This window comes from Crassostrea angulata, chromosome 7, assembly GCF_025612915.1.
Source record: "Crassostrea angulata isolate pt1a10 chromosome 7, ASM2561291v2, whole genome shotgun sequence".
In the NCBI taxonomy this organism is placed as follows: domain Eukaryota; kingdom Metazoa; phylum Mollusca; class Bivalvia; order Ostreida; family Ostreidae; genus Magallana; species Magallana angulata.
The window spans coordinates 57967946-57985084 of NC_069117.1; the positions used below are offsets into that span (position 1 = coordinate 57967946).

The 17139-nt window shown below is 34.4% G+C and overlaps 1 protein-coding gene across 2 annotated transcripts; it reads left to right on the forward strand.

Moving 5' to 3' along the window:
• The first annotated feature begins 11646 nt into the window (after nt 1-11646).
• Nucleotides 11647-14985, forward strand: LOC128192286 (membrane primary amine oxidase-like). 2 transcript variants are annotated; one of them, XM_052864861.1, is made up of 2 exons: nt 11647-11773; nt 11855-14985. In XM_052864861.1, exon 2 carries the CDS (start codon nt 11857-11859, stop codon nt 14236-14238), a length of 2382 nt encoding a protein of 793 aa, XP_052720821.1. In that variant the 5' UTR covers nt 11647-11773; nt 11855-11856; the 3' UTR covers nt 14239-14985. The 2 variants fall into 2 exon arrangements, with proteins under 2 accessions (XP_052720821.1, XP_052720822.1); XM_052864862.1 differs by having other exon boundaries at nt 11667-11777.
• The last annotated feature ends 2154 nt before the right edge of the window (nt 14986-17139 follow it).

Here is a 17139-nt window from a genome sequence, read left to right on the forward strand (position 1 = left end):
AATCTACACTACCTGAGGATGCTTCCACACAAGTTTCAGCTTTCCTGGCTGTTTAGTTTCTGAGAAGAAGATGTTTAAAGATTTACTCTATATATTCCTATGTAAAACTTCGATCCCCCATTGTGGCCCCACCCTACCCCCGGGGGTCATGAATTTCACAACTTTGAATGTTCACTACCTGAGGATGCTTCCACACAAGTTTCAGCTTTCCTTGCTTTCTGGTTCTTGAGAAGAAGATTTTTGAAAATTTCTCGAAATTTTTCATTAATTTCTAATTATCTCCCCTTGAAAACGGGTGTGGCCCTTAATTTTCACAACTTTGAATTCCCTTTGCCTAAGGATGATTTGTGCAAAGTTTGGTTGAAATTGGCCAAGTGGTTCTTGAGAAGATGTTGAAAATGTGAAAAGTTTACGGACAGACGGACAGACAGACAGACGGACAGACAGACGGACGACAGACAAAATGTGATCAGAATAGCTCACTTGAGCTTTCAGCTCAGGTGAGCTAATAAAAAGGAGAGAAAGAAATAGAGAGAAAGAACAAATCTTGGCTCCGGCGAGATTAGAACACACAGCCTTTGCAGATGTCTCAAAACATGGCTGACGCGAAATAATTCCCGAATTTGTCTTTGAATTTGGGGCGTTTCCGCCCGGGAGAAGAGCTGAGTTTTTGTATGAGATGAAAAACAACGTGTAAGATGTCTGACTATTCAGGTTTGGTAACAGTGCGAGGTCATTTGAAATATTTATGCGTGTTTGTGTCTGCACCCCTGCGAATGTGTTCGGAATGTTTTCTTTATCGTTGCTAAGTAAGTAATAAATCCAGAGGTGCTCGAATGAAACTTCACGAGACTTCACCGATATTTGTTCACTTCCTGTGAAATTTCGAGCGGAAGTATAAGTGTTCGGATAATATTCTCAAAATACGTAAGTACTGGTCGTTTTTCATATCACATCCTACTATGATTTATGTTAAAACAGGAAAAGCTTTCAAGATGTATGTCTTATTTTACCATCTAGCAGTTATTTATATTAAACGATAATATTCAGAACAGAGTTATCGTTCGTGTTCAAACACGTGTAGAGTGGTTGAAAATATAACCATTTGGTTGCTTAATAAAATCATAGCCATGTTTGATGCTTGTGGTGTGCAATACCATGTTTTAAAAAAAAATAGTGGGTGTCTGTTTTGCATTAAAACTTAGTATATCGAGCCATTTTCAAGGAACATTCTGCATAAAATGGTATAGTCTGTTTCACTATTGATGTTATTACTAGGTCAGGCGCGGATCAAAAATTAATCCTCAGGAGGGATCTCTTTTAAACATGTTAGTTGTTGCAACAGCAAACAAAAACTAATTTTTGTATAGTCACATTTATTTCTAGAACACATTTTATTCACCAATTAATGAAGATAAAGTTTAAAATCAATAAACCTCTAGATTTTATATTTGACTACCTATATTAAGAACCTAGATACATGTACTGTGAAATAGACTTTATACACGAGGTACGATTTTTACTGCGAAACTGAAAGGGTAAAATAAAACCACGTGGTCTAAAATTTGAATGACAATAACATTCGCAGGGGTGTCTGGAAGGGGGGGGGGGGTGAAAAAACCTGAGCTTGATTTTCGTCGTAAATAAATCGAAAATAGAATTTTGAGGTGTGGATCTCGGATTCGGTCATTACATGTAGTACAGTAATCTATAATTGAACTAGGTTGAAAATAAAGGTTCAAGATGAAAGATCCAGTAAAATCAGGCCAGAAAAACTAAATGATTTTCTGAATAGGAGGGGGGGGGGGGTCGGTGCGTGTACTGTGTAAATTTAATTTTCCGGTATAGGCAATAAGCGCCGTTTAATCTCAGGAATTTCGACTTGATTGTTCAATCCGCTGCATATTTGGCAGACAATAAGAATGGTGTCCGAGGTTCATTTTCACGAATTTTCATTAGGATTGAGTGAAGGGCTTGGGAGTTATGATTTTTTTTACAGTACATGTCAATCACGACAATTGAAACTCAAATGCCAAAAACTTCATAACTCTGTTAATAATGAACGAATTGGTCTGGTAATTAGTACAGTAATCTAGAATGGTAATTAGTTGAAAGTAAAAGGCCCAAGATCAAAGATCAAGGAAAATCGGGCCAGAAAAACTAAATGGTTTTATGAATGGGGGGGGGGGGTCGGTCGGTGACTTCTATATTAAACGTAGACTATTAAATTCTAAATATCACAAATTACACAATTTCTAAACAATATACATATGTTAGAACAATGTATAAGCGTTGTTTGAAAGATGTAACTATTGATTTTTTAACATCTGTTTATCTTAGGCTCAAACACTCATAAACGGCTGGTCAGTTTTCAAACCTTGTCGCAGTCACCCGTTCGTTTGTATAGTTACGTGTATAAACTTTTGAGGTTTTTCATAATCCCAGACAGGCAACAGATTTGTATCAGTATATAGACATGCACAAAAAAGGAAAAAGTCCACCATCTTTAATTTTAGCGTTGACTTCCAATCAGTATGAAGACAATCATTAAGCAATGAATTTCAAATTATTTGAATCCATAGACATTATCCCGTAACTTGAAATAAATACATGTATACTTTTTGGACGCCAATGTACATTCAGCCTCTGTCCAATTTACTGCATGTTACCTGTACAAGTACTTTAGAGAGAGAGAGAGAGAGAGAGAGAGAGAGAGAGAGAGAGAGAGAGAGAGAGAGAGAGAGAGAGAGAGAGAGAGAGAGATTTTCTAGTTTTTTATAGTGTTTAGGGAATCAGTATATCAGCAACGAATGTCAATAAACGCATGCATACATGCAAGCGTGTATCTATATATGTGAACAAATACTAATCAGTCCTCCTTTTAAGGTCATGTAGAATAACGTTGGTGCATTGCTAAATGTTGTGTGCATACAGTCATTGAGATGGCGGCATTTCTTTGATGCCGGCAAAGCGACCCAGTGAACTCTAATGCGGTCGAACTGCAGGGGCGCTTCGGTGGCATGTCTTTGATGGCGGCGATGCGAACTGCTGACAAAAACGAGCTCTATATTTGTACTAAAAAAGCTGTTATTATTTTTATTTATGATAAAAATAAAACGGAAAACAATAAAAACCATCATTTTAAAGGTAAAATCGTTAAACAAAAGAAAATTAGGGAAGAACAAATAATCGGCACTCGGGGATGGAACCCGGGTCGCCTGGGCACAATTCCAACACTCTATCGACTGAGCTACGCGGACTCTCGCTTCAGAACTTTTGAACTCAAAATCTCGGGAATGCCTGGATCGATTTTAACACGAATTTCATATTCTGAAGTGTTTTAAGCATCTCTATCGAATAAAAACATAAATAAAATTCAAATCTAAAAATTGAAAAATTAAGGTTTTTCATTTCCTTCCGGTGACGACCGGAAGTGACGGCGGACGTTCGGATATGCGAAGGGCACTGCGGCCGTTCACTCTCTACCTTCTCTGAAAATTTGAAGTTTCTATCGTAAATACTTTTAGAGAAAAATCGTGAACAAGCAAAAACGTAAAATCTTTAATATCTCGGTACCGGAAGTGACGATCAAAAAAAGCCCGTGTACTTTTCTTACAAATTTTGTCATGAATAAGATCTGAAAATTTCATGAAAATTGGCTGAAGCATTTTTGAGAAAACGTGACAGAAAAAAAAAAACAATAAAAATAATAGTGAAAAAGAAACAAAGCAATAACAATAAGGTCTTCCGTTGGAAACGGAAGACCTTAATAATAATAGAGGAAAAGAATCAAAGCAATAACAATAAGGTCTTCCGTTAGAAACGGAAGACCTTAATAATAATAATAGAGGAAAAGAAACAAAGCAAAAACAATAAGGTCTTCCGTTTCCAACGGAAGACCTTAATAAAAATAATAGTGAAAAAGAAACAAAGCAATAACAAGAAGGTCTTCCGTTGGAAACGGAAGACCTTAATTCTTTTCTGATCCAATTTCATTCAAAAGGAGGAGGTTAGTCGAGTACTTCCAAATGAGTGAAGTTTTTAAATTTTGTGCATAGGTTATTTTGATTTTGCAATATTTTATTCTTCGTCGTTTTCGGATCTGTAGATATCAATTTTCTTGGACAATTTGTGCAGTTTGCAAGTGAAAGCTGATAAACTTCCGTAGATTGGAGGAACCAGTTGTGTTTTTTGTCTCCTATTGTGTTTCGGTGAGTTTAGCTGAAGCAGTCTAGAATGTCACCTGTAGCCGTCTTAAAAGTAGAAACTTATTGGACAGCTACAGGGGGTAGCTTATTGGACAGCTACAGGGGGTAACTTATTGGACAGCTACAGGGTGTAGCTTTTTGGAGGGTTGCTGGACAATAATAAATTGTATACCCCTTCTCCTTCAAAGCGGGGGGGGGGGGGGGGGATAATTAAGACCCACAAGAGAAAGTATGACCTGAAGTACATGTATAACTTCACGTACTGTATATTCGTTTCTGATTCACAGTGGTGAAGTACTTTTATGGATATTTCATGCTAAACTCACATAATGTATTTTATTTTTTGCAATTTAGAGGATTTAATTGCACTTATATATCTTATTTATTTTAGAAAATATAAAGTTTAAAAGAAAATTTCCCGTTTCATTATTAAAAAAAAATGTTTTTATTGTTTTAAAAGAATATGGACATTCGCGTATGTCTTGAATTTTTAATTTGAACCATAATTTAATCGAAATTAAACAATTACCGTTATAAATTGAAAATATGAAAAAACGTATATTTTGGTGAGTTTTTTAAAGATAAACAACGCTGCATTTCTCAGTGTAATGGATTGATTACTTTAAAAAGGAAGCTATTTAAATACGACAACAGTCACATACATTATCATCTAATTATAACGGTCACATAACAAAATGAATTTCCAACAAGATTAGAAGGTTAAAAAGTAACACAGATAGCTAATTAGCATTAATAACCATAGATACGAAATTAGAAATTAATCAAAATTCACTTCTAAGAATTTTAAAGATTCACAATATGATGTCAACAAAATGAAAATTTTTAACTTTAAAATTAAAATTATTTTAAAGATACAATATTAATATAAATATAAAATTTATTCCCGTAAGAAAAATTATGCTTCCCGTAGGAATTGTCCATGGAAATTTGGGCTTTACTTCGGGTAAAAAAAACTTCATATTTCCTGAACTTTCGTGCAATAAATGTTTTAATATACCGACCAACTCATGATTATACAAAATGCGTCGATTTCAATAGTTTTTCGACTTTTCAGAAAGCAATTACGTTGTGATTGTTTGATTTTCTTTGTTATTGTGTCTATTTCCTTTCATAAATTTAAATTATAGACAGTTAATTTGGTTTTAAGGATTAAAGAGAACTAAAATGATTAAATAATTTTGATTTAATCATTTTATCTATGTCGTATTCTCATAATGCCTTTTTCATACCTTTGGAATGAAAAATTTCGAGATTTTTGAAGAAGTGAAACATGATATTTATCTCACGCGAGACACGACGTTTTGTTCGCCCTGTCACATTACGTTCTAGACCAATCAGATGACGCGCTATATAACAGAATCATATTTAGGTACTTTGCTTCATGTTAAATATTAAAATCTGATAGGTTCAGTCGTAGTCTATAACTCGTACTATTACCCTCACTTGGCAACGGGTAATATAATGTATTGTCACAAGTGGAGGTTGACAATGGTTTTCGAGGGATGTGAATTTTAACTGTTACTCTCCCAAACAGGCATTATTTATATATTATTCAAAATTATTGCCTTATATCATAATTAAGTCGGAGACCTTCATGGAGATACTAAGTTTCAACAAGAACAACAAACTTCATACGTCAGTATTTCAGTTGAGGATACATCAAAGGTATGATATTGCCTCGTTCACGCTTGTGTCTTCGAGCACACTCTACCCTATTGCCTTGTGCTTTCAATGTGACGTTACTAGCGTCTCTTTGATTTAGAATATAGCTGTTTGTTTTCTGATCGCAATGCTACAAATAATTATCTACAGGTAAACATTGATCAGAGAGGTCCTTGGATTTCAAACATTTGTAAAAGAAAGTGTTTTAAAAAATTTGTTTATAATTTGAAAAAAGGTTCAGTTAAATATATTTTGTAAACGATATTTTAAAATAACTGAAAGGTTTGAGTTCAGTGGTAGCACACAAGTCTTCTCCTTGACTAATAAATTTGAGAAGGGTTAAAACAACCCCCACCCTGCTGCCTCTCCGCATCATGCTTCTCAGATCTCATGTGTCTCGCCTTTCTGAATGATTGTCTCTCATTGTTGCAACCTTTTTCAAGAGATGACATGTACATGTAGCAAGGGGAGCTTGAACTTCACTCCTAAAATTAATATTATTATTGGTGAACATTTTGCACATTAAAACCAAAACCCCACGAAGATTTCAGAGATTAGGAACTCGGGACAAGAAAACAAACTTTTTGTTGACAAAAAGTACATGATGCACCTTGCGTGCAAGATTTATCTCTGATCATTTATCACTCTCATGAAGATTACATATATTATCAGGACATCCTCAAAATTTACATATTTTGCCTTCTTACTAGTTCTTAATCCATATGCATTCCAATTAGAAAATGAAAGTAGCAAACGTGGTATTGGACTACTGGTTCCAATTGTTTGCCACAAGTGTCGAGACGCCGAACTGCAAAATATCCAAAGCTGCCTTTTTGCCTCGAACTTTTAGTTTTACATATGCGGAAAAACCTTTTTGGATTATTGTTTGTATATAAGCTTGTTTGTACGTCCGATCACGCAGCGCGATACTGCTATTTTTTTTTCATTGTGGAAGACTACAAGTGGATTTACTATATCTGTTAAGAATTCAAAAGAAGATTATACGTGTACATGAATCGTTACAGTAAGTGACTGTGAAATGTGCAATCATCTTTAAGTAAGTTCAATATGGGAAGCTGGCTTTAAAATTTTTTTGGAGGGGGGGGGGGGCGGGGGCGGGGGTCATATTGTCTATATGAAACGTGTTTGATAAATAGGGATGTATTTATTCATACTAAATAAATTAGTTTGCTTCAAATGGGTCCTTAACTTGTGATTTATTTGGATGATAGCATGTCTTAACCCCGTTACACTTATATTGTTAAACGTTTTCAAAGAGTTCTTATTTATCTCATTAAACTTGTTAATATTATTTTTAATATAAAATTCATGAACTATATGTTAATATATAGTCGATAATGTTGTTTAAGATATTCAATAACCACGTGATTTATATGAGACTGTATTTTTGATGTATATATATTTTTAAAAAGCTAAAATTATCGATCAATTTTTAATCTTAATCTGAATTATATTCCACAATCATGTGATTGATAAAAGAAATGCATACTTATATACCACATTGTTATCGATTACTTGAAAAGAATTGTAAATAGTTTTTGAAGAAATAAAGGTTTTCAAAGGTCTGATATCGAAGATCAGAAATTGTTTATGATTTAGTCCTGTATGACATTTTGTTGTTAACTTTTACATCCCTTACAATTTTTGAAAGAAGAAGTTAATTTGTAACTTGCAAAAAAAATGAAAAAGTCTAGATCATCTGTTTTGAAACGCCTCTCTAAACGCCTTCAAAACACAACAAAAAACAGAAAGTTTACTTAGATTTTGCATTGCAAACGACATGAAAAGTAAACGGATAATAACGTTGAAAAACTGTGCGCGAATGAAGAAAAGATTTATAAATTTACCATTATAAATCTCCGTAAGAATTTTATTTTTGTTTTAGTTAATTTCTAGTTAATTTCTCTAGGAAAAAACAGATGAAGAGTCAATAAAGAAAAACTGGGATTTTTTCCCTTTTATCGATTTCAATTGTGTTTCTTTAAGAATGTGTATTTTCGCGAAAATTCTTCAAAATGCGACTTTCTGTTGTTGGTTTTTTTTTTTTTACAACGCTTCCATAATTTCTATCAGTTGGGCTTACGTACTTTAATCCCTTTAATCCCTTGTCTGCATCGCTAGTTATGGTATTTCTTTAGCAGGCATATTAAATGAAGTGAAAAATCACAAGTGATAGATAAGTCCCTAACGTGTATTTTGAGAAGATTGGAATAAGAGCAAAGGTCATTATGTAATTAAACCATGATCGTCAGGTTTTATTGTCATTGTTATTGTCATGTTATTGTAAATTAACAGTTGTTAATTTCTCAATTCAATTCTTTATTCGCTCAAAACCAGTTCACTTGTATATACAAAAGTACACAAACACAGTCAAGGACTCGAACATGCAAAATGTTGTTGTTTAAACATGTTCTTTAAACCTAGTAATTAAAATATCGATGTCAAACATCGTAATTAATTTTTCTGTATACTGAAGTGTGTACAGATTACTATATGATAGGCTTTTAGAGCTGCTTGGTCAGATTTTTTTTCAGCCTGCAAGTAATGCAATGTTCGTAAAAAGAACTTTGGAAAATTTTGTAAAAATGTATACGTTATATTTTTTTGCCAAAAACAGTTTTTAAAACTAACTCAAATGCCAGAGTCGACTTTTAATGCAGTCGTACTCACCTCGACATCACGTTACCCAGCTGTTCATTACAGACTTTTTAGTAAGCAGGTTTTGTACATCTTGTTTTCCCAAAGAAAAGTCGCTTTAATAATCGGGGAAATCACTACTATTCTTATTATAAAAACATTTATAAAACAATTGTCCATTAAATATGATATACACGTAAAATAGGACCAAGCTGCTTTAAGGAATCTGCGTGGTCATCAAATTAATCATCAGGTCTACCCTAAATATTTAGATATTATTTTTAAAGCTGGGAAGGATTATTAGTTTTGAAAACTTCCACAGTTTAGCGTTTAAATTCAAATTTATTCTATAACATCATTTAACTCTTCTTCACAAAGTGATCAATATAGTCTACAAATTGTCATGATGACCATCCAGCCCTATGAAGCAGATAAACAGTGTCTTTGAGGATAAAAACTGCAGTGTGTTTGGTTTGTCTTGAATTACTACTGCCTTCCGCCTTGTCGTTATGTTAAACCAGGTATATACATATATAGAAAGCATGCGTGACATGTTACAGTTAGATAATTGATGCATAGCCATCTGATTAACATACTAGTAACGGAAACCGTCCAACCAGGTGTGCAATAGAGTTACCCTATACTTCTACTTTAATCTGTTGATTGCAGAAGATGGGGCGGTAAAGATAATTCTATATAGATGCATGAAAGTGATATAATTCAAGTCATTTCGAATCGCTGCTCTCGTGGGAATATCATGAATTAAAAAATAACCACTTAATTCTACATTTATTAACGATTCTTAAACATATTAAGCATATTCAAAAATCGTCTTAGTTTTGTCTAACAGGTTATTACGAAATCAATTTTCAACGTTTAAATATCAATGATTGGAAATTTGTCTTTATAGGGTTTTGGTTTGTTATTCAATATCACATAAATAAAGAAGATGGGTGGATAAGGCGTGTAAAATGCCCACACAACAACGGACAAGATACCGAAAAATAAAAATATCAACTAATCTGATAAATTTTCAAAAGATCATTCAAAACAATATATATTTCACATATCATCGATTTGTAACCATTAAATATGTTCAATACTCAAGATATGTTAATTCAAACTGGCGTATATGTATCAAAACCGCCAAATTGTGCCATTTTTTAGAACTTTAATGCTTTTTCTTTTATAGAGTGGGTCTGTGCTCCATATTTTTCTCATTGTCAAAATAAGGTATAATGGAAATTTAACCCATTTCAATCAATAAAAATGTGGAGAGATGAGCCACTATACATTAAAAATATCATTTTGTATCCCAAGAATTGAAAGTTTAAAAAAAAATGATACAAGTCCGTAAATTCGTGGCCAATGTCGCATGTGGCATTTAAATAGCGCAATGCATCGTGACTGAAATGGCTCTGTGGTTGAAGTACCAGAATTTATGTCTCCTTATACTTAGTAAAGGCTTTTTATGTTGTGGGTTCGATACCACAACATATTAGGATTTTTTGTTTATCTTACCTTTTGTAAAAGTATTAAAAACTGAATATAGTTAGATATTGTACTTATGCAAACTCAAATTTTAATATATTTGAATAAATTTAATCGGAAAAAAATAAATTCAAAATTGTATTTCACGACTAAACTGAATGGGCATTTGCGCTATCTTATACTCCCATCTTCTTTGAGTTCTCGATTAATAATGAGTGTAATATAATAAGCTCTGGAAAAATAATAACTATTCATGATTTAATCCTGGTTGTAATCCTCATTTCATTGGCTTAACTAATTTTCATCGTATAACATAACCTGCCTTTGTCCCAATACGACACGCGTGTATAACCGATAATATTAATCCTAATTTTTTTTTTATTTAGGTGTACAAAATTCAATTACAAGGATCATAATTAATTTCTATCTAATACTAATTTATTTACATTCAGTGTATATTTCCTCTTAATTTTGCATTGGAAATCTGCGACGTTCTGTGAATACATTTAGATAATTCATGCGCCAGGAGCATAAAAATGATTAACGTCATCACGCGTTTTACGCATATTTATTATTGTGAGATTAAATGAAAAGTTCAAACTTGCAAAATCAATCTGGCAGGTACTTATGGAAAATAATCGTTAAATCATATCTATCATTCAATATAAAAAAAGAATTTTTCGAGAAAGTTTCTGGCACATTATTTAATTAAAGACGCAGAAGCCGACTAAATAGCATGATAATATGGCTGTTCCATGTATACTTCATATCCCTGACTTAGAGCGTACATAATGAATTAATAGCGACGATACACAATATTTAATTCAAATAGACATGAGTATAAATATTGAATGCTAGCGCGCTATATTCAAATTGCCTGCACTACTTGGTGTGTTATAGGACCGACGACACCCAAAAATAAGAATTCATGATCAATGCTGAAATAACATAACCTGGGGGCAATTTGCGGTTTGTAAAGCGTTAACTGTCCCAAGCTATGTTATATCATATATCATAGGTGGAAATTAATTTTATTCCTTCAATATTATGACAACATGTACCTTTACAGCTTTGTAAGGATAACATCATGGTAAACGCGTTTATAGCACAAAGCGAGATAATTGGCAAGGAGGATTGTCATTTATTTGTATACGTGGAATTCGATGTCTGTCGGTACGATCTAAACCCGGAATTATTTCTTTAAATCCCCGGCTTAATTGATATGATAGGAATATTGAATTTTAGTGACAGGAACGCATTTCATACACAATGTTTCTGAGGAGTTATTGTTGAATAGAATTTCGCCTACAAATGATAATTACTTTTCTGTGTTTGATAAGATATAAAATAAGAGTTTTATCCACACACTGACATTTCAAAGTCTTTGTTGATTTGCAATCAATAAAATAATTTTATTTCAGATGATAAGAATGAATATATGTCAACAAACTTTGGAAAGGACTTTAAAAATTCGAACAACGCACAAAGAAAGTTTTATTATCAATGTGAATTGCCGCATGATTTCTCGTACCTGTCATTCTTTATATATTCATAATTTTTTACCAGTGGTAATTTGATTGAGTGCTGATCTACCCTTTAATGAATACATATACACCGCTCGGAGTTACTGCGTTGTTACTGGGTACGTGTCTGCATATATAATTGCCTGATCATATGAAGCATAACGGCTTGCATTAAAACGTTCATTGAGGAAATGTAAATCAGTGAAACATGTAGGTATGGCATTTTATTCGTGTCTTTTATTACAATTATTTGTTTCGCTTTATTTTCTAAGATACGTTTTGTTATTTCAGAAATGGCAAGTGAATCGGATTCCAAACCAAGATGTCCAGAAACTTTACCTGATATAACATTCAAAGAAAAGACATGCATAAAGAAGGCCTGGCGACATGTTGTAGTTGTTCTGATGTCCCTGATCCTGGGTATGGGGATAGGTTACTTCGTGGGGTATGTTCTACATAGGGACCCGGCAGATGACAGATCTCATCAGTATCCACAAGCCCAGCATGCCAGGAGATCTCCACCCTCTGTTTTCTCTCCACTATCCTACGAGGAAATTAAATCAGTAGTGGATTACTGTGAGCAAACAAATATTACAAGCAACAAAAGGACCATGACTATTTTTCACCGCAACAAAATAATAAGCCTGTCGGTCCTCATCCCAAGCAAAGATGCTGTTTTGGCTTATCTGGATAACAATGGCGCCTACCCCGGTAGATACGCTAGAGTCTACGTGGACAAGGCTATGGAAAATCCCCCTTATTTTGTCGAGTATCAGATTGGACCGCTACATCAGGCACCAATGGCTCACAAAGTGCTTCGCACAGTGAGAGACCATGACAGACGACCTCGAAGTACGGCGGAATTCTCAAAGATAAGTGCAATTGCCACAGCAGAATTTGAAAAGTTGAACAAACTGTTCGAGGAATGTTTTGACGGTGGGACAGTAAGCATTAAAAAACGCGGTGAAAAGCAGTTACGTGTCTCGGTTTCCTCTTTAAGTTCCCAGGTAGGTCGGATCTCTACGGTCTACTTGCTTATTCCCGGGAAACTGTCAACGTCCGATATTCTTCCGGTGTTCGCCACTATATCCCATGCTGGATTAGACGTGACTAAATGGAAAGTATTTGACATATACTTTTTCCGCCAAGGACCTTTTGCAACTACAGACGACCTTTTAACTGCATATAGGACCGGGAATCTGACACTGTTTAAATTGCCTAAAGAATATATCAATAGTATTAAAACTTCTCGGGATTACACGAGACATTCAAGTCAACCGCTACGAGAAAAAGCCCATCTAAGACCCCCGAAAACTATAGAACCAGAGGGCCCAAGATACACAGTAACTGATTACATGGTTGAGTGGATGGGTTGGAGCATGGAACTTTCTATGAATAATTACCACGGACCAGCCATCTTTGACATTCGCTACAAGGGAGAGAGACTAGTATACGAAAATTCATTAAATGACCTGTCACTTCTGTACTCGTCCTTGAACCCTGGCGCAGGATTGACTTTGACCATTCTTAGCGACATGGTATTTCGCCTCGGTACTTTCACAAGCATCATTCGCGGCCTGGACTGCCCCGAGTACGCAACTATCCTTAATGTGACCACCTTCAGCGAGAGCAGGCAGAAGCCTTTCATCAGAGAGGCCATCTGTGTATATGAGGCAGATGGTCAACGTCCACTATGGCGACACAGTGGTAACGTCAACAGCGGCATGAATCATAACTACCTCAATATTCGCATTCCACTAAGTCTTGGCAATTATGACTACACGTTTGACTTTGAATTTCACCTTGACGGAAAAATGTGGACCTATGCCACAGCTTCCGGCAGTCTGTTTACTGCTTTTTGGTTTGATGGCGATGATACGGTTGGGTCTGAAAAGTCCAGAACCCAGTTTGGTTACCGTGTAGCGGAACATTCTATAGGAAGTATTCATGACCATTTGTTTTCTTTTAAAGTTGATATTGACGTTGTTAGTCGTAATAATACTTTTGAAAAAATTCACTGGAGAGGAGGGACAATATCGGAAGCCGTAAAAAGTCAAACAAATAAGCCTGCAGACATATATGGGACACCATTTAATTATACCAGATATCTAGAGTTCGAGAAAATCAGGGAAGAAAAGGGGTTAGTCATTGAATCCAAGCCCGTAGTGTGGTCAGTCATAAATGAGAATCTACGAAACAAATGGGGAAATTTCAGAGGCGTCAGGATCGAACATACCCAGGAATACCAGGAAGTTCTTCCTCAAGATCATCCTGCTTTCGTTGCATTTCCTCAGATGAAGTACAACTTGGCTATATCCAAACACCACGATGGCGAGGACTATGTAGATACCGTGCAGTACGACAAACAGCGACTTCACGATCCTCTCCAAAATCTAAATCACTTTCTTAACGACGAAAATATCGAAAACTCAGACCTAGTAACGTGGGTCTCAGTTCGTTTTCTACACCTTCCTACAAATGAAGACTTCCCTATGACTACTGGGGCTCCACGTGGATTTCTTATCCAACCAATGAACTTCTTTCACGACACGCCCACTTTTGATATGCCCCAGTATGACATTTATAAAAACGGGACCATTAAAAACAATCCATACTTCATTCACAAACAACACTCTATATTACCGGAAGACATCGACCGCCCGGACTATGCCTAGAAAAACATTGACGTTCTAGCCGGAAGCGGAATTTCAGGTCTTACTCCTAATGCATTAACAATGCAAACAAAGTACTTGAGATAAAAATAAAATCAAAACAATGTTCCTTAAACAATCTTTCCGAATGATTGCTGCTTAAATATTTACCTTTTTTCTAACGTTCGATATACATGTTCTAAATAGACTTTTTGAGTGGTCAGACTAACCATAATCAAATGTTGTCTATTGATTGTTTAACAAAAATCACTACGCTTTGTTTTTCGAGTCATAAGAAAGATATTTATCTGGAACTTTTCTTCTGCGAAAACTAAGCATTATTCTCACAAAAGAAGACTCAAGATATCCTTTAAAGTTAATATTGACAAAATAGGTTTTTATGGGAGGAAACATTATACCTTTGAAAGAGGTTTGTTCTTCTGCTTTTGGGTAGATATTTTGGATCACATTTAGTCTGAAAATTCTGGGGTTCTTTTCATCGAGAAGCCTATATTTTGGGCATAACTTTTGTCTAGTCCGGGGAGTTGCACCAAAACTTAGTCGGGATTATTTTGCAATTCATAAAGCGGCTTAATTAGAAGCATAAACTTTAGACTTTAGCTTAAGCATACGTCCTTAACAACGCAGCTCTGCGCATGTCTTACATCGTTTCTATTACTCATTTATGAACAGGTGTATTTTTCTTGATTTTCTTAAAGATTATATTTTTTTGATATCATAACTAACGTATCCTTTGTTCACATCATGTTTGTTTACAAGCACATGTAATAAGCCAGTTGAAATATCAATTAATATCAATCATATTCGTTCTAGCATAGCCCAATATGCCATATAAGAAGTAAATTTGCTTCAGTCAGAAAAGGAAATTGCAGTTGGTGAGCGATGAAGGTTTTAGTTATATTTGGATAGTTAAAATCTCACGAATTGCTGTTTGTGAGTACTGTTAATATTGTCTTATGAGAAAAGAAAAAAATCTAATATAAAAACTGTTTATCAAGTTAGCTGAGAATGCAATGGGTTCTTTTTTTTATATATTTATTACATTGAGCTAAACAAGGTTAAAACAATCATTTCTTGTATAAAGTATGAATTATTTTGACTAAACCCCGAACAAGTTTTTTTTTTCAAAGTGCGTTCATATCGATGATATCAACGAACTTTGAAAAAAATTATTATTTTTCTCAAAGTGCGTTGACTTGGTCCCAAAATTAGCGCACTTTGAAAATTTTGTTTAAAGTGCGTAATTTGTAACAAAGCACATAATATCAAAATTAAATTATAGAAATAGATAAAACATTTAATGGAAAACAATAAATGGTAAAGTGTATATGATTTTCCGGAATACCAGCACAAGGAAATAATTAATGTCAACCACATATGTATATCTTATAGAAAGCATTATCCGTATAATACATGTGTAATGTTGAGTTATTGACCTGAATTGTTTCTATTTATACAAAGACTGCTAAGATATCCATCATGATAGACTCATATTTTTTCTTTTAAAGCGGGTCCTTGCTTGGAATTGTTTTGGTTGAAATTCATGACTTGTGTAATGTGCTCAACAGAATTATCAATATATCATTTTAAATAATTAGAAAGCCATAAAAATAGAAAGTAAAAAAAAAAAGTGTTAACCAATGACTTTTATCATATTGAAAGTTTTGAATTTCCTGGGTCAGAGTCAAACTACAAGTTGTCATATAGTAAATTTGTGTTTACATCCAATTTTCTGAACTCCGTCGGTCTTTCATATTAGGCATTTAAATTGAAAGGAATATAAAACAAAATTAATGCATCTTAGTTTTCAATAATTTCGCGATGTTTTGTATGACATCAGATGTGGTAATAACAAACAGTGTTCAAAATCAAAAGTCCATAGGAAAAATACAAAACAGGAGCACAGGAAAAACGGACTTCTAAATAAAAAAAGGTAAACTCAGGTTTCAAGGAGGAGTGAGCATCCTCTGCTGACCAGTCATACCGCCATGTGCTCTTTTCATAATCGAAAAAAGGTTAAGTCCGTAGACAATTGATTGAGTTACTATGGTCTAACATTAAGTATGAAAAACGTCAGTCAGCGTGCGACCCAGTGGAAAACTGTATTTACTGACAAAGTTGTTGTATTGGCGATAGAAATTACGAAAAAATAGCTTCATTTGAAACTGTTGATAGTCCTGGTTTATCAATGTGTTTGTCAGTAGCCTGTCTCTCCTTAAAAACTGTTCATACATAGATCATGCCCTTGCGTATCGAAATGACTGCGAGACAAAAACTCCATATGCAGGTGGTAAAGGTTATTGCTACATAGGTAAGGAAAGTTGACGAAAAATTAAGGTCATCACGTTTATTATTAACTTTTGTTATAAGGTTACCATCAAGGTCCCTTTCCATAAAAAATATCCAATTATGAAACATATGACGCAGACTCTGTGGTATCTTTTATTTCAAGTTCAGTGGGTAAATTCAAGTCGACGTAAGTATTGAAGTAACGATAATTGTTAATTGAAAATACGTCGTCGATATACCTGAATTTTGAGTTGAAGGCCACAGCGAGTGATTCTTTTATTTTCACTTACAAGTTTTTGAATAAATTCTGCTTCCTATGAATACAAAAATAGGTCTGCTAACAATAGTGCGCAATTGGTACCCATGGGAATCCCAACAGATTCCCCAAAAACTACATAGAAGTTATTTATCCGGAACTCATGCATCTTTTTCATATCCACTTTAGAATACCTTTGTGTATTGTATACAATTGTGTGTACAATCTTAATGGTTTTTAACAAAATATATTTGCAAATGACCGATGCCAAAGTAAGTAAAAATTTACGTGATCCGATTGTATTGAACAAGCAGCTATCTCAGCATAATGATGAATAAATGTAATTCTTACCTTAGATG

Bases quoted from the DNA above. Each gene is read 5' to 3' on its own strand.
- LOC128192286 (XM_052864861.1), top strand. From the start codon at position 11,857: ATGGCAAGTGAATCGGATTCCAAACCAAGATGTCCAGAAACTTTACCT.